Source organism: Erythrolamprus reginae, chromosome 1, assembly GCF_031021105.1.
Source record: "Erythrolamprus reginae isolate rEryReg1 chromosome 1, rEryReg1.hap1, whole genome shotgun sequence".
NCBI classification, from domain to species: domain Eukaryota; kingdom Metazoa; phylum Chordata; class Lepidosauria; order Squamata; family Dipsadidae; genus Erythrolamprus; species Erythrolamprus reginae.
Genome location: NC_091950.1, coordinates 140,529,357 through 140,553,228, shown reverse-complemented (window position 1 = coordinate 140,553,228; position 23,872 = coordinate 140,529,357). Strand labels below are relative to the sequence as shown.

General features: G+C 43.8%; 1 protein-coding gene across 5 annotated transcripts; it reads left to right on the top strand.

The window, feature by feature from the left end:
- Positions 1-1,443: 1,443 nt before the first annotated feature.
- LOC139175937 (acyl-coenzyme A amino acid N-acyltransferase 1-like) lies at positions 1,444-22,713 on the top strand. 5 transcript variants are annotated; one of them, XM_070767370.1, is made up of 4 exons: positions 1,444-1,530; positions 11,913-12,397; positions 14,246-14,448; positions 21,870-22,713. In XM_070767370.1, the coding sequence occupies exons 2-4, from the start codon at positions 11,935-11,937 to the stop codon at positions 22,458-22,460; spliced, it is 1,257 nt and encodes a 418-aa protein (XP_070623471.1). In that variant the 5' UTR covers positions 1,444-1,530; positions 11,913-11,934; the 3' UTR covers positions 22,461-22,713. The 5 variants fall into 5 exon arrangements, with proteins under 5 accessions (XP_070623471.1, XP_070623455.1, XP_070623446.1 ...); XM_070767354.1 differs by lacking the exon at positions 21,870-22,713 and adding an exon at positions 15,139-16,801 and having other exon boundaries at positions 1,448-1,530; XM_070767345.1 differs by lacking the exons at positions 1,444-1,530; positions 21,870-22,713 and adding exons at positions 11,046-11,156; positions 15,139-16,801.
- Positions 22,714-23,872: the final 1,159 nt, after the last annotated feature.

Here is a 23,872-nt window from a genome sequence, read left to right as displayed (position 1 = left end):
GGTTAGCAAGTGCCTCATTCAGTGACTCTCACAGTTATAGTACCAATGAAACAGTAACTTTAAGACCAGTCTTACATTTATTACTCTCACACGTTTGAAAAGCAAAGAAAAGCTGAAGCAACATCATCAACGCAGTTACTGTTTCTCTTAACCAAGTTTCTAGTCCCAATTGTGGTTTCTAAACATGGACTGTTTGAATGTGTAGTCCTAAGCACATTAAAACATAATAATATACTGTCCTGAGTATTAATTTAATTTGATTTATATGCCACCCAATTCCGTAGGATTCAGGACGGAGTACAACAATAAAATAATACAATAATACAGTAAAAGTCAAATATTAAACAATAAAAACCCGGTAATGGTTTTAAAAAACCCTCAGACTTACTATATAATAATACACTCATACATACCAAGCGAACCATGATTCGGCCAGGACAAAGATGTTAACTCTCCCAGCCTCCAGACTTGCCAACACAGCCAGGTCTTTAAGACTTTTCAGTACGGACTCGCAATATGGACTCACAGTAGGAACTCACAACTCCCATGGCCTTGTCCACTTCATCAGGAATCAAACCCAACCCACACAACAGGACTAAGACCTGTCCCGGTCACCTCGGTCTGGATTGCCCAATTGAAGTCCAGGTCATTCTGAATCTGAGCATCTTTTTCTGCAAGAAACTGGACAAACTCCTCATTATAACCATTCTTATGTATATTTTGTTTCATTCATAATCTTGCATGGCTTTGTTTTCAAATTAGTTCAGGGGGTAGTGAACGAGCTGTCATAGGTAGTTTCCAACTTACAATCTTTCATTTAACAAACATTCAAAGTTACAATGGTGCTGAAAAAAGCAAAATAAGCCTCCCCAGGCTTTGGAGGTCTTCTGGAGGCCAGAAATGGGCCTACTTCCTGCCTTTAGCAAACTCCCAGTAGGCCAGTTTTTCATCCTTTCTGAGCCTCCGTGCACACCCTGCATCCGAAAAGGGCCACGTGGGGACCCCTGGGTGAGTGGAGGAGCAGCCAGGAGTGGGAATTGGGGGTTCTCTGAACTAAACAGAATCTTAGCTAGAGGTTCTTCCAAACCCCCGTGAACCCCCAGCAGCCCACCCCTGTAATCAATGCTATCTAGAATGTCTAGAGATGTCATTTCATATTTTTTCAGTTTTCTTTCTCATAAATATGATGACCTGGAAAAATAGTTCAAGCAGAGCTGTAAAAAAAGTGGAGATCTAGGAGTAGCCAAGTTTAAATGGTACGTTTAAGAAGGAAAGGCCATTGTCCCCACAGTCAAACAGTATTTTACAGTGGGTGCAATATATATAATTTATGTCTTTTAGTTAATGATTACCTCTAGGCGGTTTTGATTACTCAATATAAACAGGCCATGTTAATCAATTGTATGACCCAAGACCTCATTCTCGGATTTTAATTTATAAAGTGGCATTTAGAAGAGCTTGGATCCCAAGCAAACGAACAGAAATAGCAAGCTAAGAGACGTGAGAATTGTGGAAAAGCACTGGAAAAAAGTGAGTTTGGAGTTCTTTATCAAAACTTGTCTACTATTTGGGGAACTGCTTTTTCGTGGGAAGAGCTTCTGTGGGTGCAGATTGAGTGATTCATCTAATGTACTAGTCCACTAAAAAGATCATAGTATCTCAGGGTGTTCATGCTCCAGAGTGAAAGAAACATCCAACGAGTAGAAAGATAGCTGCTGAAATATCTTGATCTCACTAAGGTAAACAGCCAAAAGAGGCCATTGTTCAATTTTATTTACTTGATATTGTTTTGCAATCTGTGTTGTTAATGTTAAACTGAAAGCCAGGTGAAATATCCATTGCAAACAGAAGGGCAGCATTAAAAAGCATGAAGTGTTTAGGAAATATGTTTCTTCTCTTCTTCCACTCCCCCCTTCCCAGCGCCTTCTAATAGGAAACCAGCCCTCAAACTAAAAAAAAAGGGTGGGGTTAATAAAAATCAGCAATAAAGTACCATAAAAAGAAGTCATTCAGTATCTAGTTCGGGGTATTGTTCAGAAACAAACAGAAAATGTGTGCTTAGCCTTGATTTTAGAGACCGGGGCGGGGGGGGGATTGGACATTTGAGGCCATGGAAACTGACCTATGGAAATGCAATAATAGCAGGGTCAAGTATCTTGGAGAATGGAGAATATTACCTCAAAGGGAAAAGAAATCTCCTTTTCCTCAGGGATGTCCATTAGTAGATCCGAAGTGATAGAAGTCAAAGGGCCATAAAGGAAACTATTTGGAAAAGAATTCTTAGTTCTGCAGTGATGCCATCAATAATCTTTACTGCATAAAAAGCATGGGAGGGAACCTTTTGAGAAGACTGTTACATAGTAGGGATAAAGGATTCTTCATTTATACTCCACTTATTTCCATACCCTCTACATTTTCAAATTGGACCTCTAGGTTTTTTTCTGGATTTTAGAAAATATGAAGTTGTGGGTTGCATGGGATTTTACAACATTAACTACAAAGATGGATTTAAGCCTTTCCAGATATGACCTGCAATTTCTCATTATGGATGATTTTTTTGGGAAGCTACAAAATTAGTCTGGAGATGTGATGGGGAGAATTGATAATCCAGAACCATTTGTCCTCCTGTTAATCTGCTTCAGCAATTGGTTGCTGCTGATTCAGACCAGTTCTTAGAACCAGTAGTGCTGGCAGCTGGAGTCTCCGCCCACCCGCCCGAGACACTTCTGCGCATGTCAGTGATGGGCTACCAAAATTTTTACTACCACACTGTGGGCGTGGCTTATGCATTTTGTTTCAACATCTTTCAGTGCAAATTGGCAGGCAGGCAATCACGCGCGTGCGTGTTGCCTATGCAGATCGAGTATTCGAGTCACCAAAATGGCGCCCGACACAGTTACCATGGTAACCGGATGAATTCCGAGAGCATGCCCTTTTGCCTTCAAAATGGCGTCCCGTTGCCTAGGCAACCGAGTGGCCATCTGCTATCGGCAACCGAGTGTCTCCGATCTGCTATCTCCTCCTTTTCTTTTCCTGATGATTTCCACTTTAAATCGCTCCGAAACGACTCTTTGATCGAAATCTTGATGACGGTGTGTACAACGGAGGAGCGCACCCCTCCGATGCCAACCATGATGTTCATAACCGAGCGTGACCACTGAGGTGCACAACCCGGTGGCTCTCTCCCACTCTCAACTTCTTTTCCTCCGTGAGTTGAGGGCCTAATGGGGGGAGGAGCGGTAGTCTGGAAGGCAACCCCCATGGAGGGTGTCAGCCCTATACTACCATATATCTTGATTGTAGAATATCTTACCTGAAAATACATGAAAAATTTTTTATTAGTTGAAATACACATAGAAATACACATTGTGTATGAGAGAAGAAAACTCTAAGTCCCTATACTGCGACTGAGTTTTTTTGACTGAGGGGCCAGGGGGCGGGGCCTGCCTAATATTTAAATCGAACTCAGTCCCTACCAATAAGACTAGAGAATACTACCCACATTGGACTCTCCTTGCCAGTGCATTGGAGAATAACTCAGTCTCTACCAATAGGATTGGATTTAACCCATGTTGGACTCTCCTTCCAGAAGCAATGGAGAATGGTATATGTCACTTGTCTCACTGTCAAGCCAGTGCAGACATTGGTGATAAATTAACAGCTTGCCATATTATCTGTAGAAGATCTGATGTTTATGGGAACTTAGGAGGGGGGTTTCAGGAGGGAACAGATGCAGCCACAAAGAATTATTTCGAGTGGTTCAAGGACACCTTATGCCCACCCACCAGGGCCGGAAGCGGAAGGAGAGCTTGCCACGCTGTCACAAACTGAGTGGACAACGTGACAGGTTTGTGGGTGGGGGACAAGGGATGTGAACTTTCAATTGAGTGGGAAACTCAGATCCAGGTTTCCACGTGTAGGTGTCAGGATGGCTCTGGAAATAAATTGGAATTTTGAGGAGTACTTTGACTCTGATCCTGATTTGGTTCAGATGTTACCTTTAAATCCCTGCCTGGCTAAACCCAATTCAAAATGACAATAAAATCCTGAATCCGAGGCCGTTGCCTCGAATTCACCAAACCTGGGCGAGGCCCCGTAACAGGCCTCGCCACGTGCGCGGTCCAAGAAGCGAACAACCAGCGACAGGTTGTTCGCTTTAACGCCAAGCAAGGGGGAGGTCTTGTCCGGATCGCCCTTAAATAGGGCGATCTGAGACCTCCCCCAACCCAACAGGCAGCGCGCCGCCCTGGCGCGCTGCCAAAAGCCGAACCAGGAAGTCCGGACTTCATGGAGCTGCCGGCAGCGTCTCTCCGGCCCCGCTGGTAATTTCGGCTGGCGCTAAACCGCCAGCCGTGCATTTACCCCCGGAAGCCGAGTAACGACGCTGAGACATGTTGTGGATTAAAAATGGGTCATTTATTGAATTTAAATAAATTTGCCTAAATTTGCATACGCCAATTTCAATATTTAAATTCAGAACAAACTAAGGACCTGCAGAGGCCAAAACTAACGGGGCGGAAATTCCTACCATAACATTCCTTGGCAACCTTGGGCAAAAACTCCCTGCTGACCCAGGTGAAGGTACCACCTTCACCTGGGTCCAGGCCACGCCCCTTCGTCGTGTGGGAGGAGTCTACCCTCCAATCCCTGTGGGAATTGGATCCGGTGATTCCCATGGACATCCTCTCTCCAATCCCCGACGTTGTTTAAACCTCTAGTTCCTGGAGAGAGGCGCTCCATCACCCTTTAGGATGCCCAAAAGGAGCATGCGCAGTTGCTTCTAATTGCCCATTTCCGCCCCTAACCTGCCATGGAGGGGGGTCAGATCTCAATCTTGGCCCCCCGACCCCCACGCAGCCTCCCAAAGTAATTCCTGGAGGCACCTCTGCAGGTCCGACAGGAAAATGGCGTTCTCCCCATCTGAGAGGTGAACGCCGTCGGCCCGGTAGAGCCAGGGCTTCCAAAATTTAGTAAGGGATGTTTAACTACACCCCTCCCAAACTCCCTACAAACTTCCCAACGGCCTAGGTCGACCCTTAACCTAGCCCTGTTCCCAGTTGTAGGGAATACAGCGCCCCCCAGCCAATCTGGGGGAAATCCAGACCCACCTACGTGTCTGGATACGCCGCAGCGATGGCCCACAAGTCATCGCGGGCTTGGGTACTTGCGCCAAGCTCTCAGAAAACCAGGTCATTGCCCCCGAGGTGGGTCACCAACAACTCGGGGGCTCTCTCGGCCGACACCGGCCAAAACACGGGGGAGGAGCCCACCCAGCGCAGGCCCCTGCGCCCCTTCAAGCAACATCATCTTCCAGCCCCGGGACAGTTGCGACCGATAGTCGCGTTGCAACAAAACATTAGGCCCAGAAAACCAACTGTGGCCACGGAGCCACGCCATGGGCCAAGAACCAGATACGGCTGAAAGACAAAGCAGACAATTAAAACAGCCAATAACGGGGACCCCCATGGGGGAGGGCCTCAAATAAGACAGAAGGCCGCAGCCCAACAGCGGCCGATGGTCATGATGTGGTGATCCCCACACTAGCTGTTGCAGCCGCAGCCGCAGTACTTATACAAAAAGAGCGTGCGCCAAACCTGGAAGGATCCGCACCGATTGTTCTGGGGCACGTTACGTGAAAGCCCAGAACTGATAGCTAGTAAATGGGGCCCCAATACCATGACCAAAGAATTATCCAGAGCCTTCACCGCAGTGAGCGTGGAAGGCGGCCAAAGCAGCTACTGGGCCTACTGTCCGATCCCATCGGAGCTAACCTGATATTATGCCGCAACCGTGTTAGTCCGTTTTGGACTGGCACAGGTGGATGGGTACCCCTATGTCCTGCGGAAGCACATCGCTCCCCTGGAGCCTGCGCAAGCTGGCGTCCCTAATCGAGGTGGCCAACCTCCCTTATTCTGACTGCCCCAAGGAACAGCATTGTAGCTGTCGCGTGACAAAGGCTGGCCTCGGCTTGCGAAGTACCCAGCCTGACCCACGCTCAGCCAATGCCGACAGCTGCGCTATGGACAAAGGTTGTTGGGCGTCGGACGCCCAAGGTGGTCGTACCCGGGCCCATCCCTCCATCCTCCGTCTGACTCGGGAATCACTACAGGTGTTAGAAAACCCCAGAGCCTTGGCGCGGAACGCCAGGCCCGCTAACCTACCCTTGACCGTCTGAAAACTCAGACCAGGTCGGGTACAGCACTCTGTGCCCCCAACAACTGGTCCATTGGTATGGGCCAAAACTGTGGTAGCCCTTACTAGCCCAAAGTCCCAAAACCTCCTCACCCCCAGATGGCTGGCCATGATGGCTAGCCCACTAGTCTCCTGGCATCACCCCGAAGCCACGGGGTCCGAGGCACCGGGGTGCAATTGCAAGTCTGCTTGGAAAAGCAAATCTTACCACCAGAAGGAAGCCACGTTAAAAAACGGGCCATGAATGTCTGCCCACTTGCCAGTCTTCCCTGGCCCCAGTGTTGAGCCGCCCATGAGATGGGGCGAGCTCAGTCCCTGCATTAACGAATACAGTCTGCATAAAAACGCCCTACCGGGAGCCATTACCCGGCATGTGAGATTAAGCAGCCCTGTCAACTCCTGGGTTGCTTTAAGGTTACCACTCAAGGCCCGACACCACCTCAAATCCGAGCCGTATCTTCCCCACTTCTCCTCCGGCAGTCATAAGACTGCGTGGAAGAACCTAGTTCTACACCCAACAGAACACTGGATGGGGGCCCTTCTGCATTCCCTGGCGCTGTGAATCCTAACCCTAGGTAGGTCCTCATTCCCCCCTACAGAGCGAAGGTTTCTAGAAAGCAAAGCCCTCCCGGACCCTGTTAAGGAATCTGAAAACCCTTAAAACCCTGAGGGCTAGCGTCCGCCCGCTCGGGCGGGCGATCTCCCTGCAGGCGCCCGTTCAAATGGCCAAGTTGGACCGGGCTGGGACTTGTTGGCTGCGGAATGGCCGTTTAGTCCTATCCCTGGGTTCCTATCCACTGTGGGGGTGTACACATGTGTGAAGCGGGGGGGGCCACCCACCGCACAGACGTCCGAATTTACTGGAGGAGCGTCCACAAGAGCCCTTGGCACAGGACTCAAAACAAATTCGGGTGGCTCGAACACCCTGCCCCGCCGCAGTGTGGGGTGCGGCCGCTCCTCCTTTCCCATCAGATGACCGCTATCGGTCCGTTGTCCAGTCCCAATCTGCCGGGTCGCCCTAAAACATGGTCGGGCGCCTCCCGTCGCAATGCAGGGCAGGAACATAGGCCACCCTCAATCGGAATGCCTCCGTCACTGTAGTTAGGCGTTCCGCCTAGTATGGTGGCATAGGTCAGGAAGGCGTAAAGCCAGAACCTGAAAACTCAAACCTTAAACTCTATGGCCCGCTCAGTCCGGGCCTCGTCATCCTCTCCTTCTTGGGCACTTCCTATCCCGGGTAGGGTCCATATAATCACCTCCCATATCTTATCCCTGATCGAAGGGTGGAGATGATGTCCCAGGGGAGTGGATGGAAAGCCAAAAGGGGGGCGCCCCCATGGGGTCAGATGCAGTGGCCACGCTGTTACTGGTTATCCCCACTGCCGAAAAGCGGCCGTAAGGGGGGGGCAACACCGGTGCACCACCGACCCCCCCACTACTGCAAGAGACGACTGGGTTCCCCGTGTAGGAGAACCTGGCCCTGGCTCCCCCCCCTGCCGATGTAACCGTGCTCACCAATGGGGCCCGGTCGGGGTCAAGCCGGTTGGGCGGTAGGCCCCAAACCTGGGAGCCCCCTGTTGGAGTGCTGGGCCCCAAAAAGGGGAGGGGGGGGTCAGACCGGCTGGCCCCGCTGGGGGGGGTTTCAGGGGTAACCCCTGTAAAACCGGTGCGAGTGCATAAGCGACTGACTCACCCCTGCCGTCCAATGGGGCCCCGGGGGCCCCGGCTGTCGCACTGAGATCCCGTGACGCAAGGCCGCTCCGGTCCGGAGCCGGATCCTGGGCTTCTTTGTTGCCTGGAGGGGCTCCAAACGCTGCTGAGGGCCCATATCCGCCGCGAGCCCCAAAGGCGGCTTCCAGCGGGCATCGTGCAGTTCAGGCGATCTAAGAGGGTGAGAAAGGATTGAATAGATAAAATTGGCTCTGGCCCAAAGGCGGCCCGGTTACCTGGAGGGAGCGGCCCCAGAGGGAGGGGAGGGCGTACCTCCCCCACCTCCACGGCCCACCTCGTGGGGGCCTTGGCCCCCCGAGGGTGAGGACCCAGGAGACCCCGTGAAGAGGTTCGCCTCCTGGGGGCCATGTCTATGGGGGCTTTGAAAAACGTAATTCAAGATATACAAAATTGTAGGCCCACAAAGGCCTAAAACCTCCCGGCCATCCCGATGAGTGGGGGGGCGTGGAGGCCCCTGAAGGGGGGAAAAAACCCAAGTAACCCTATTGGGAAAGCCAATTTAGCAAAACCCCAAACCTGAAAAATCCTTGCCGAAAAAATTGGGGCCCTGCCCTGATGACTATAGCCGAAACCCTTAAGGGGTTGGTTTTACCAAGCCCCCCCAGGGCCCGTAACCCCACCCACCCAATGGGGGGGAGGGGGAAGCCCCCAGCCCCCTCACCCAAAATAGGTGAGCAGTGTGGTCGGGTGGTAAGAAAGGATAGGAGGCCTAGCTGCATAGCTAGAGGTATAACAAGCAGGAAGAGGGATACTGGATCCCCTTGTATAAAGCGTTGGTGAGACCCTCGTTGGAGTACTGTGTTCAGTTCAGGAGACCTCACCATAAAATGTGACAAAATGGAAAGGGTCAAAGATGGGCTACCAGAATGGTGGAAGGACCCAGATATAAAACGTATCAGGCAAGACTTAATGAGCCCAATCTGTATAGTCTAGAGACAGAAGCCAAAGGGGGGACATGATAAAATAAAACATTTAACTATGTAAAGATTAATGGTTCAGGCAAAGTGCTTGTAACAGAAAAGTGAACACCAGAAAAGGGGGGCACTATCTGCAGTCCAATGGACTTGGAGAAAGTTATTTCACTAAAAGGGTAGATCCTTGGAACAAACTTCCACAGATGTGGTTGGCAAAACCACAGCAACGAATTTAAACATGCCTGGCTCACAGATATTCATTATAAATTAAAATACAGGAAATAGCAGAAGGGCAGACCAGATGGACCATGAGGTTGTTTCTGCTGCCAGCCTCTATCGTGGTATGTAAAGGAAAAGAAATAAAAGCAGATCCACTCAAATAGGACCAAAACAAGAGAAAATAAAATAAAATAAAATAAAAAACCCCTCAGAAAAAACCCCCGTTCCCTTGGCACAAGGAAAAGCAGAGGCTTAGGCCTCCACTCCCATAAGGCCTACCGACCTATTCAGGTCCTAACACGTGGCAAAAAAACCCCACCCCTTATAATGGAGGGCAAGCACCCTACTCACCCCCAATTAAAAGGGGTGAGCGTGTGTAAAATTGGGAGGGGGGGTCCGCAAAGGGGGGGGTGTCACACGAGGGGGGGGTGTCGCGCGGGGGTGCGTGTTAAATTCCCACCCACCCCCGATGGCTGGCAAGCCAAACCTTTAAATCCCTGCCTGGCTAAACCCAATTCAAAATGACAATAAAATCCTGAATCCGAGGCCATTGCCTCGAATTCACCAAACCTGGGCGAGGCCCCGTAACAGGCCTCGCCACGTGCGCGGTCCAAGAAACGAACAACCAGCGACAGGTTGTTCGCTTTAACGCCAAGCAAGGGGGAGGTCTTGTCCGGATCGCCCTTAAATAGGGCGATCTGAGACCTCCCCCAACCCAACAGGCAGCGCGCCGCCCTGGCGCGCTGCCAAAAGTCGAACTTCCGGGTTACGAAGAACCCAGAAGTCCGGACTTCATGGAGCTGCCGGCAGCGACTCTCCGGCCCCGCTGGTAATTTTGGCTGGCGCTAAACCGCCAGCCGTGCATTTTGATTTAACTGAGTGGGATACTATTCCAAATAGTTTCCAAAATACACAATTTTCCAAAGAAGGTTTTTGCATCGTATTGATTCTTGACAAATGTATATTTTCTTTTGTGTACACTGAGAGCATATGCACCAAAGACAAATTCCTTGTGGGTCCAATAACACTTGGCCAATAAAGCTATTCTATTCTATTCCATTCCATTCTATTCCTGTGATCTACTATTAAATTGTTTAGTTTGGTGGATAGGGAAGTGGGTTATTCTGCGCTAATTTTGGAAATATAGTTTGCCTGGAATCTATTGAGGAACATTCAGGGGCGGATCTCCATTACCACCGCTATGGGTGTGCTGTGTGCATGTGTGTCCAAGTATGTTTTTGCTTCTGTGCATGCGCAGGAAGCAAAATCTTACGAGAGGACACGCATGTGAGGTTCGGCAACTGTTTTTGCTTCCGTGCATGCGCCATCCTTTACAGTACCAGTAGGAACCCACCACTGGGAACGTCGTTTTCATGGGGCTGAAACTTTTTTCATCAATGCCATGTATTATATGTGACTGTGAATTTTGTTAGTTTGGCTAGATGGACCGTTTTTAGACAGTACAGATTTTTACTAAATATATGCCTTAGTTTCCTGATGGAAGCTTGATCCTTTTTGGCATTAAACGTCTTCTGGTGCACTATATGTCTGGTGAGATTCACTGGCCTGGCTGGGTAGGAAGTAATAGTTCTAACTGCTTCCTAAAATAGCGATTCTTGTGTGAAACCAGAACTGAAATGTGAGCTCTTTTGGAGTCATTGTTTTCTTGGTACACATAAGTGCAGAGTTTTGTCTGTTTTACAAAGAGAGTTTCAGGCGATTCCTCCTTGTTTTAGTTATAGTATATTTTAAGGCACTAAAAGGTTAAAAGAAGACATTATTTATGGAAATACTCTGTAAAGTGACTCTGAGAAGTAAACAGTTACAAATAGAAACCTGACTGTAGCTATGTTCCCTTCTTTCTAAAATTGTTTGTTCCAGTCTATTAAATTCCATTCCAACTTTTGTATCACTCTGAGAATTAGTTCAAATCACGTGGAGAGAATCCAGCTCCTTGTTTTCCAAAATCTTCACTGGAAACTATTTAAGCCACTGTTTGATTCAGGGAAGGGAAAAGGAATTCCGAATTCTCTCTACTTTTTTCCTTGGCAGTCAGCTGACAGAGCAAGCCTTTATTTTGAAGAAGTTTGGAACTGAAAGGTATTGTATTTGCTGTGGGCGAGAGAGGAAGAATTACACTGTGCCTCTGCATTACGGCGGAGAAGAGAAGGTGGTTACATGAGGCCGGTTCTACAATTAGGCAAATGTGGCTTACTTTGAGAAGGAACTGGAAAGTGAGAAGGGCATGCAAAATGCTGGCAAGCTTTGCCTTGCCCTTCCCTATTCTGCCCCATGGGAGGGAGCTGGCTTAAAGAAAAGTTTGTTCAACTGCCTTGATGTGTTCTTAGCAAATTGCAAAAACATCAGGTTAGGTATTGCCTGTGGAAAGATAATCTCACACAGGTGTGTATCCAAAGCAGCTTAGTGTTGTTTTTCCCTCCTGCTAGTTTTAGCAGCACTTTGAGAATCTTGCAAACTGATCTGCAGCACAAACCTGCGGATGCCAATAATTTCAAATTAGGAAACTGTAGATGCAGGTTCACAAAAGATTTCCAAAGCACCGGTAGATTAAATCAGATGCATTTGAATTGATGTCATCCCACAGGAAATTTAGGAGCATTTATAAAATTGCCCAATCGCTCCCAGAGTTGAGTTATGAGATTAGGAACTGTCTGAACACGTTAATGAAACAGACACCTCTGAAATATTTCAGCATTATAACACAGGACTGGCAGAGCAATGTAGATGACATTTTGACTACAGATTTAGGACCAGTATGGTTTGAGAGGAGAGTGGTAAGGAGACTGAACAAGTCCCAAATTTGTATGATTAGGAACCTGACCTGACTTTCCCCAGATATTCTCAAGAGCTGGCTGCTATGGTCTGCCTCAGTGTCACTCCTGAAGTCTCCCTTGCTGACACGCCAGTGAAGATTTGTGCCTCTGGCCTGGCGCCCTCCCAGCTTGTGACCTTATATGCATCACTGACAGATGAAAGGGGAGTGAAGTTTGTAGCCAGAGCCTATTACCAAGCAGATCAGAATGGAGAAGTGGATGTGGCCCAGGCTTCTGCTCTGGGAGGCAACTATACAGGTGTGTGGCCTATGGGCCTCTTCTACACTCTCAAGTCTGAGAAGATGTTCCACAGGCTGCTCAAACGTGACGTGACAGGCAGCCCCTTCTATGTCCAGATTACCCTCTTTGATTCTACTGTGCTTGTGGCCTTGCCAATACATAAACCACTGGCTACTTGCACTGTGGAACGATGGTATGCAGCCCCTGGAGTGGAACGCATCCCCATTAAGTCCGGCCGGGTTCGGGGAGCTCTCTTCTTGCCTCCAGGTAAGGAAACTGAATTCTATTTTCTCTCACACATCTCTTTATTGCCTCTAAAACCTCTTGCTTGCAACGAATGGTGCCTCCAAATGTATTTAGGATGGTAGTTCCTAGACTTTCTAGCCAGCATGGAAGCACTGTTGATTTGTGCTTGGATGAGCAATCCCATAATCGACTAGCCTTTTGTGATTAGCCAGATCAGGACACCATCTTCACAAACCTGTTTGGATCTATATTTTATTGATAACATTCATATCCCCCACCAAAAAAAATTGGTTAATGGTACCCCTAACATTCCTGTACGGATTTTTAATATTAAAATTCCTGAAGTATTCAACTTCTGTTGGCTAGATTGAAAGGTTTGAGCTCCTTCTTCATCTCTGCCTCTCTGTTTTGACTGTCCTGTGGATGTGAGCACAGAGCACTGAGATGTTGTTGGAAAAACTAAAGCTAAGAATGAGTCGAAGTTAGAGAAAGTTATTAAGGACAACAAAAAGTATTCATCATATATGTACAAAGGCAACACCCCACCCCCACCCCCACCCACCCCAATAATTGATATATGAGCTATGGGAACTACCAGTCTCATTCTTTAGTCCAGTCTTTTCTGAGAAGCACTCCATTGAACAGAAATATGGTCAGGGAACACTTACTGGCTTCAAAGGAGTTCAACCTTTGGCCTAGATGATTCCCAGATCACTGAAAGAACCTGCTGATGATCTGGTCCAGGGGTGTCCGACCTTGGCAACTTTAAGACTTGTGGACTTCAATTCCCAGAGTTCCTCAGTCAGCTTTGCTAGCTGAAGAATTCTGGGAGTTGAAGTCCACAAGTCTAAAAATTGCCAAGGCTGGAGCCCCCTGAATTCTGGTCAAATCATTATCTTTGAAATTATCTTGGAGAATATGTAAAATACTAAATGATAGAAATACATCAGAAAGGAGGAATTGAGGAACTACAAATCAGTCAACTTGGCATCAATATTTGGGAAGATTCTAGATAAGATGATGAAAGAATTGACTTATTAGCATCTTGAACAAATATTTGAACTTTATATATTTGCAGTAGTACTAATTTACAATATTTGTAGACCGCCCCAGTTATGAGAGTCTGTTACTATCCACCACTATAAGTTAGTTTGAATCAGACTAATCTTTACTTTCTATTAATGTCTTTTATAGGTTAAGAAAATGCTGTAGATACAGCACTGTATAGAAATGTATTTGACAGAGTATCTGTGACATTCTCATCAGCAGGCAGGATGGTTGTGATTGAATGACATGTCAGTTTGGATATATAGTGATTCAAAAATAATATTCAGATTCTCATTTAATCATGATTTTTCATGAAACTGAAGTGAGATACTGAATTCAGTGCTGCAAACTTCAGCCTGGGTCTTACACAATTCAATATTTTTTATTAGTGTCTTTGATGAAGAAGTAGAGGGAATGCTCTTTACAACTGCAAATGACACAGAATTAGGTGAAATAACTGATGCCCTTGTAAATAGAGATAAAAATTGAACATGGATATAGTAGTTTAGACAAATGGAACAAAAATGACAGAAAGAAACTTAATCGGGACTACAAACAGTCTTTCATGCATCTCAAAAATAAGATGTGATATGCAAAGCTTGCTAACCGTACCTATGAAAGAGATTTTGTAAGAGTAGCTGCATGAAAATTAAATTTGGCCCAGCAGTATGACATAACTGCAAAACAAACAAACAGTTTTAGACATCATTAAAAACATGATTCCCAAATCATAGAAAGTAATGCATTTGATAAAAAGGATATTGCTCTTCGTTTTTCATTTCTGTACTTACCCTTGTTTTTTCTTCCTTTCTGCCTCCCTAGGCTCTGGGTCATTTCCAGGACTGATTGACCTATTTGGTGGAGCTGGAGGACTAATCGAATTTCGAGCTGGTTTATTGGCTAGTAAAGGCTTTGCAGTTCTGGCTTTGGCTTTCTTTGCATATGATGATTTACCACAGACTCTGCAAGTAGTAGATCTGGAGTATTTTGAGGAAGCATCCAGCCTGCTCTTGAAAAATCCTAAGGTATGCCTAAGATTACCATATATCTTTTCTTAAACTTCTTGTTGAGACTCAGGGAAGATCCTATGCAGAATACTTCAAACTAGGCCTGCTTCCTCCCATTAGGCAGAACAAGCTAAAGGCATTTTGGGCTGGACATGAGCACAGCATAGATCAATAGCATTGTTCCTGAGGGCAGAATGATGAGAGCAGCATTGCATTGCCACCTTTTGTATATGCATTGTGATAACACATGCAAAAAATGCAGGGCTGACCCTTCAATTCAGCAATGCCCGTTTGCCATTTTCTGGACACCAATGGCATCCACCCCACTTGGTTTTCATTGAAGCATACCATTTTTTAAAACTTAGGTTTCTTTATGTGTAGCTGAAAAAACATGCAAAAACATGCAATTGGGACCCATGCTAAAAGTGCACTGCTTTAAAAAGCCAATTCATAAAAGCAGCAACATTTTTATCAGGCTTGTTTGCTTGCTTCCTTCTCTCTGTCATGTTTGCTTCTCACATATTGGCTGGTGGCAGAAAGACAAGGTGACCAACTTGTATAAGTATACAATGTGTATAGATCTGCAATAATATAGCATGTGCACTAAAAGACTCTCATTTCTTTATGGCTTTGATATTTTTGTTCTCATTGTTTTAAAGAATAAACCGATTTAAGCTTTTGTATGGCTCTCTGTGTTTGCTTCTCTAGGTAAGAGGTCCAGGACTTGGAGTTATTGGTTTATCCAAAGGAGCAGAAATTGCATTGGCTATGAGTACCTTCTTAAAGGAAGTAGTGGCTTCAGTGTGCATTAATGGTCCAACAAGAATGGGTGATACACCACTCCACTTTCATGATGTCATTATCCCTGGAACTCCCTACCCAGCTGAGAAAATTGTCATCAATGAAATGGGATTGGTATCCACTCTCTATTGCTTGGGACATCCTCTGGATCAAACACCTGAAGTATCTATCATCCCTGTGGAGAAGGCCCAAGGGCACATCCTCTTTGTGGTGGGAGAAGCTGACAAAAGCTTTGATAGCAAGGTGTTTGCTGAAGCAGCCATGGCTCGAGCAAAGAAACATGGGAAAAATAATTGTAGCCTGCTGTCTTATCCAGGAGCTGGACATTTGATAGAACCCCCTGGATCACCAGTTTGCTATGCTTATCCACTTCGGTTTTATCCCCTCCCAATCCAGTGGGGAGGGGAAGTGAAGCCTCAGGCTAAAGCCCAGGAGCACTCTTGGAATGAGATCCTGAATTTTTTTAAGCTTCATCTTGGGCCACTTCAGAAGAGCATTTTATGAAAAAGAAAGGTCCGGTTGTTTAGCCTCCTTTAGAATGATACAGTTGGATCGAGCCATTGAAGCCATGAACTACAATTTTCTTACCCTGTGCCGGTTAAAGTTAAAACATTTCCTTAAGTTGAAGGGGACCCCTCTAGCAGCTCTTTGACTAATTAGATCCATTGTTTGTTTGTTTTTAAATATATTTTTATTAAATTTTTATTACAACAAACAAACAAAAAAATACTTAAAGAAAAAGTGCCTAACACCAATAAACCCCACCACCATTTAGGGGGTTAAATTATTTGCAATAAGTTTCAGGAAGTAATTGAAAATTAGATCCATTGTTGAACTGCCCTTGGTGATAGGATTTTTTTCAAAACACTCAAATAAAGTCTGTGTCACATGTTTACATATCCCACAGTCTGAGAAGAAAACAGATGTTGGCATTATTTGTGGGCTTCTTAATGCTCTTCCATCTATCCTTCCATCCATCATTTCCTTTTCATAAAACTACACACATCAAGATTCTTTATTCTGCCTTCATAGAACTTGTCTGCCATTCTCTGAAACTACTGTAGGAAGTTAGCACCTCCCCCCCCCACTTAGAGAAATGAAATATTTGAGGAAATATTTAAAAAGACAGGATTTTTTTATTCTGAATTCTTTATTTCTCTGGATTAGTAAATACAGAAACATGTTTTAGGCAGAAAAAGACTCACTCTTAGTAGCCCCCACCTTTGTCAATGGACCCTCAAAGTCTGAACCCAGCTCACTCATTCCCCCCCTTTGTCAATGGGCAGTCTATACCAGGGGTTCCCAACAGTTTGGACCTCAGGGATCACCAAATTCATAATTTTAAATCCCATGGACCCTAATTCATAATTTTAAGTCCCACAAGCAATATGAACTTTAAAAAAAAAGGTGAATACATTTGTAAAATAATGATCAGAGAACTTCCATTTTATTAATATGAAATGTACCTATTTAACATAGCAAAATTATAAATGCTTATTTAATCATAACAAAGTCTTTAAAGGTTGTTTAATTTAACAAAATTATTAAAGGTAGTGTAATTATTACAAAATAATTGAAGCTTATTTGGCGGTGGCTTGCTGATGTTGTTGGGAAACTTAGTCCCATATTCCAGAGCTGTAGCTGTAGTCTCCTCCCTTCTTTTCCTTCCCTTCCCTTTCCTTTCTTCTTCCTGGACTGGATTAATTGAACTCAGCCATATCTTACCCAGGGACCAAGATTTCCCCAGGGACCACCAAAATTTTCTCATGGACCACAGGTTGGTGACCTGTGGTCTATATTACAAAGCAGAGGGTTAGTCCTCTGCCCATCTCACCACATGGCACCTGGTAAGATTGCATCAGCCACTACTCAAATTGCCTTGGACACAGACAAAGCCTACAAAGACCCCGCTCCCTGGAAGTCTGACAGTCAATGGGATACATTTCTTACACAGAAATCTCTTACGGTGGAACCCATCAGAGGGTATAAAACTAGGGCATCTCCCCTTCTCTTCTTCAACATCTTCGAGGCATGTGATCCTCCTTTTCCCCAGGACCTCAGACCATATGGTCCTGCTGTCCACCATTAAACCATCTTTCTAGGCAGTCACCATGCTTCCAGTGTCTTTTTCCTCACTTGGAATCAAACACAGAAGGATATTCCTTACTACAACAGCTTGTGTGAGTTCTTAAATGGTGGAACATTTCCTCCTGAGATTTGGAACTTACATTTCTTCTGGTGCAAAGTAAATTATATGTGTCCTTTTTTAATAACATCACAATGCTATGTCATAGCTTTCAATCAACAATTATTCTAAGCTGGTGGGGGGTGTTTTTTTTAAGATACTAGTGTGAAACATCTTCCATCCCATAAGTATGCATCTGAATTCTGCTTTCTAAATACTTAATTTCACCTTTAGTTATCTTAAATTATATATATATTTATATATATTTGACCCTTCTTGCTAATTCTGAGTTGTATTTCTATTCGGCTTTCTACCAGATTTATATCATCTGAAAATATGATAATTTGGCAGTAATTGTAACCAGAAAAATGACAATTCATAGGGTTTACTGATCCATAGTTTATTGGATTCATAGTTTGTTGGAGAAGCCATTGCTGCCTGATTTTACATACAATGACCATAGATTACAAACCATCAATGTTTTTAAATTCACAAACCATGATAAAACAAAAAGTGATTTGCCTGGATTTGATTAGTGTAATGTGGGAAATCACTGTCAGCCCCAAGGAACCAAGATGGTCACAATACTCTGAGGTAGAGTATTCTGACCATGTGGTCAGAATGTATCTTTCCATTCCTGCTACCACCACCATCCAATTTCAACTGGCAGTACCTATTCTTTCATCTTACCCCCTGTTATCATATATGATAATATATCATGGATGAGAAACAGAAATTTTTATTCTTCTTCCTCAAGAAAAAAACACAGTCCAGTTGCCTTTTCAAAAAGCACCTTTGAGACAACTATGACCTGGATGACTGAGAATCTCCACAGACACTGCGTACACTACTTAAGAGTACTTTCTATACTGTTACTCGCCAATAGACAGAAATTCTGCCAGACTAAAGCACTTCTGTGTGTGACTATTAGACTTATTCTGTGAACTGCTAGGGAGGATCTGCCTTTGCCCTTTTCCCACATACCTAAGATTCAAAGCTATGTTGTCTCATTGCTTCTCGGGAAGGAGTTCATCTTTCTGCGATTCTGGACTACATTCCACCTTACTCAGTCTAGATAAGATTATCCTTATAACCAGGGGTGGGATTGAAAAAGTTTAGCAACTGGTTCTCTGCCCATGCTGGGTGGCCAAGGCCATGGATGCATGGGCTACTCGGCCTCCTGCACCACAATGGAGTGGGCATTTTTGCCATCCCTGGGCTCCAGAGGCTTTCCTTGAATCTCCAGGAGGACAAAAATGGATTCCCCTGGCGTCCGGGGGCCAGAAACAGGCTCATTTCTGGACTTCCGGTACTTCCAGTAGGCCTGTTTTTCACCTTCTCAGAGCTTCCAGGTAAACCCTGCACTTAACTCACATCCAAAATGAGCTGCGTTGAGACTCTGGAGAGGAGCAGGGAGGGTGGGGTCAGCCAGGCCTTGTGACTACCTTTTCGGTGAACCAGATGTAAAATTAACATTTGCTTTGCCGAAATCGGTCCAAACCCACCCCAGGAATCCCACCCCAGCTTATGACATAGTTTATTCTGCAAAGTACAAATCAGAAACATAACTTTTTAATAAACTGCAAAAATATCTATAATTTCCAGGTTTCTATTTGTCTCATGCTTTCATAAGATTGATTGATATTTCTTAAGTACAAGTACTCAACTGTAAAATGAAGTAAGTAATAGGTTTTCCTCCCTATTCCTATCCCAAAGAAAGCCTCAACCAACACTAGGCTAGCCCACTTACAATATAAATAAAAAAGGCTTTGCAACGAAGCCCAAAGCCAACTATTCATATCTTATATTAAATTATGAAAGTTTATTTTGTTGCTTGGATCAATTTCCATCTTTTCAAGCAGCAGCATCTAATTGTCCTTGGAAACCAAATATACTTGAACCTGTTTAGTACCCAAATAGAAATATCCAAGGATATCCAAGGATATCCAATATCCGAGTCTACGGAGAGGGGCGGCATACAAATCTAATAAATAAATAAATAAATTAAATAAATAAATAAAAATTAGGAGACAGGTCATACCTTTTTTGAGAGAGAGATACCAAATACAAAAATATCAGCCATACCACATATCGAAAAAACAAACTGATAATTGCCACACAAATGTGGAGTGGAATGGATGACCTCTGGAAATAGGTGGCCTATATGTTTAAGGCGTCTTTCTCACAGATTTGCATATTTTAAAAATGGTATTGCAGCTGCCCCCACCCTTCCTACAGCTTGGAGCGGAAGGGTGTAGGAAGGGTGGGGCAGGGCGGCTGCAATACCGGCAGTTTCGGGGGGGCTCCTTTCCTCAGTGGTTCGTCTTCTTCCCTTTAAGCAACTACACCAATTTTCTCCTTCCCAACGGCGGCAGTGGCTTTCCTTCGAGCAGCAGCAGCACCAGGAACATCAGCAGTTTCCCTTTCTCATGTGACGTTCCCAGCGCTGCTGCTGCTCGAAGGAAAGCAGCTGTCGCCATGAAGGAGAAAGTTGGTATAGCTGTTTAAAGGGAAGAAGACGAACCACTGAGGAAAGGAGCCCCCCCCCGAAACTGCCAGTATTGCAGCTGCCCCCAACCTTACTACAGCTTGGAGTGCTTTGACCTCAGATCTTTATCCCATAGGAAATAAAGGAAATAGGGGCTGGAAACCAATTAAACCAATTTCCATTATTTCCTAAGGGATACATTAATTTGGTACTCAACCAAATCTGTTCTCGACCACACTTCTGGAACGAATTGTGCTCAAGAACCGAGGTACCACTGCTAGGAAGAAAGCAGGGTATTTTTTTCTTTTTTTCCAAAACTGTTTGGGGAAAAAAATGTGAGGAAAATCCTTTTTCCAAATTGTTCCATTTTTTCCCCCAGGCCTTTTATCGCTAGTCCATTTGAGGAGTGGGGTCTATTGTAACTTTGAATGATCACTAAACACTTGTAGGCTAAACAGAAGTTGAAAAATACTAGAGAATACAGCAATGATAAATGCTTTTATTGTTGCCAACAAAAAAAATATTGGCAACTTAGTTTTTTAAGAAGATGTTAGATAAGCATTTGTCTGAAGTTGTGTAGGGTTTTCTGCCTAAATAGGGGGTTGGAAGACCTCCAAAGTCCCTTCCAACTCTGTTATTATATTATATTAAAATTAACAAACATGTCTTTAATGTCATTGGAAGTCAAGATCAACTCAAAGGAGTCTTTTTTTTTATGGCCAAATGTTTTTATTTATTTATTATCTATCCTTTCATTCCTTCTTTTGCACAATGAACTTTAAAATATTAAGATAAGGCAGTCAGTTTTGAAAACAGGACTTTAAGAATCATGTTGTGGGGGAGGAACAAGAGTGGAACACTAACAAGGATATTTGGATAGATGTATTAAAATATATATTTTAGAATGAAGAATTTAGAATTAACTATAATTATTTTAAGGAATCATAGCATTATCATCTTAATTCTATAATTTATTTAGGTGCCCAGAGAAACAAATTACAGATAGTTATCAGGATAAACAATCTAAACATAAAAATTATTGTAGGTATTATTTCAGATATGAGAAAATGAAATTTCATCCTGTTTTTAATTTGTTAAAGATATAATGTGAAACTCAAAATCTCCAGTTCTTGCTTTAGAGTGCAACATAACCTCTGTCAAGTACAAAGGGTCAGATCTATCACTCCCCCATAGTCCCACAAAACTAAGTCAGGGTCTACTTGGCTCTGCTCACTAATAGTCTAAGGAAGTATACTGTAATGGAAAACATAATACAGTTTAGCTGCAACGGACTTGCTAGAGCAGTCCCAGTTGACAGCAGTAAGGATAAGGAGAAGCAACTTGGTTTGAATGGGTGAAAAAGATGTGATTTAGCACATGGCGAGAGAGCCAAGCGGAATTAAAGAGCCTGGTAAAAGCAGGTTGGGAAATTCATGGATCTCTTGCTTAGGACATTTCAAAACTGGACAGCGGCATACAAATTTGATTAATAAATAAATAAATAAAATAAATGTCATAGCTACCACAGGGCTAAATTGACCTGATTCAGAGTGACAGAAATGCGCCCATCTGATTGTAAACCTTTGAATATTCGTTAATAATTGCTCAACCATATTAAGTGGGAAATACTAAAAGGGATTAAGCAAGACTCAGTTATCTTCACAAGTGGTCTCAGGTAGTCTTATTTATAACTACAGGAGACAGGAGGATTTTGATGATAGAAAAAGCATCTTATATTAAGTGCCAAATTTTAAAACCAAACACTGATTTATATATTGCCCAGTAGAATTCCATCACTTTCTTTGACAAATTCATTCTGTATGTTTAGGCTTTTGTTATAAATGTTTGGATCAAGATTAAGGAATTTCCATTTTCCCTGGATTATGTTTGCATAACCACTTTTCAAGCTTCCATGAACTATTTTTAACCTTGGCTATGTGTTTATTTCTCCCCTTATTCATCCAGGTTAAAGGCCCCAAAATTGGAGTTATTGGCTTGTCCAAAGGAGCTGAAGTTGCATTAGCCATGGGAACCTTCTTAGAGGAAATAGCAGCGGCAGTTTGCATCAATGGTGCCACAAGTATGAATGGTGCACCCCTCCATTTTCGTGATATCAAAATCCCTGCTGTTCCCTACTCAGCAGATGCAGTTCTTATCAATGAAATGGGATTGATGTGCAGTTTCAATGTCATGGGAGATCCTCGAGATTCAGCTCATGAAGTCGCTGCCATTCCATTAGAAAAAGCCCAAGGTCACATTCTCTTTGTGGTAGGAGAAGCTGACCAAGGCTTGAACAGCAAGACCTTTGCTGAAGTGGCCTTGGACCGTGCAAAGAAGTATGGGAGAAGTAACTGTAGCTTATTATCTTACCCTGAGGCTGGGCATATGATAGAAGCACCAGGATCCCCAATTTGCTTCATCTCTACTATCCGGGGTAGTTCTATATCCACAACATGGGGAGGGGAGACGAAGCCTCATGCCAAAGCTGAGGAACACTTCTGGAAAGAGGTCCTGAAATTTTTTGAGCTCCATCTTGGCCCAACTGAAAAGTTATGATATCAGAAAAAAAGTGCAGGTTTCATCAGTTATTAGAGACAACAAATATTATTTAAAAATCTACTCAGAAGATAGAAATTAAGTTCTCATAATGAAGTTGTCATAAAGATAACTAGAAAGTAAGAATAATGTGCCATGACAAGATTCTGGAAAGGCAATAAGATCAGTGGCACTTACCTTATTTAGGTTATTGTGAATTTCAGAGTATTTCTATACATTTCTGTTTCTAATAAAATGTTGAGTTAATTATAAATATGTTGGTTTTAAAATGAATTCTTTGGCCTCTTTTCTGTACAAAATCCTTCATGCTTGGTTCTATTGGTGATACTGACTTATATGCATTATAAAGTTATTCAATCACTTTTTCCCCTTTTTATCTTCTTACTATTTTAGTAAGACTTAAGTAAAAATATTTAAAGTGGTTACATTTTTAAGTGCAGTGCTGTCTGCAGAAGAAACTGAAAGCTGATGATTAATATACCGTAAATTAAACCTTTAAATAGCAGATTTGTATCAATGTTAAATGTAAGATTTCTAAAATATAACACGCATGGATTACTTTTACAGTTGATGCAAAATATGACATTAATTCCAAAATATATTGCATAATTTTGACATATGAAAAAAATTTATATCTTTGAACTTTATAAAACCTTTATTATCTTTTATTGTTATTTATAAGTACTAAAAGTGGGGTGGGGAAGAGGAAAAGGAAAAGGATGTCCTGCTTGGAATTAATACATAGGTATTTAATATCTAACTTCCCCTTTCTCTGTACTGCAACCAATTTGCAAATTATATGGACATTCAACCATTCAATTATTTGCTCACAGCTCTCAGAGAATCAGGGATTGGAGTAAACAAGCCTGGGCTCAGGTTCTGAAACAGCATGAACATGTCAGGTCCCACTGAGCCTGATGCAACTTGATGACATCATTTTACTTTATTTTTTTATGTGCAGTACATACTCTGGGTATTGGTATACCCACCCTTCTTTATTTCCATGCCCCCAGAGAAGGAAAAGAAGAACCATCCATAAAAGTTAAAGCAATCCCTGCCTCCCAGCCAGAATGAGTTTAGGTAACCCCAATTAGACAAGATTAAGGATTAAGTCAGTGAACACAAACTTAATCCCCACCTTTATAATTTATATTCCCCATCTTTCCCCAACCCTAGCCTTTGCCATGACAACCACCCCCCAGGAAACCAAATAGGAACAATTAGAATAGAGAATCTAATCCAATCCAATCCAATCTAATCTAATCTAATCTAATCTATGACCTAGATGAGGGAATAGCAGGAGAACTAACCAAGTTTGCAGGTGATACCAAGCTGATGGCAGTAGCAAACACCCCAGAGGACAGACTCAGAATCCAGAGGAATCTCGACAGACTCAAACACAGGGCCCAAAC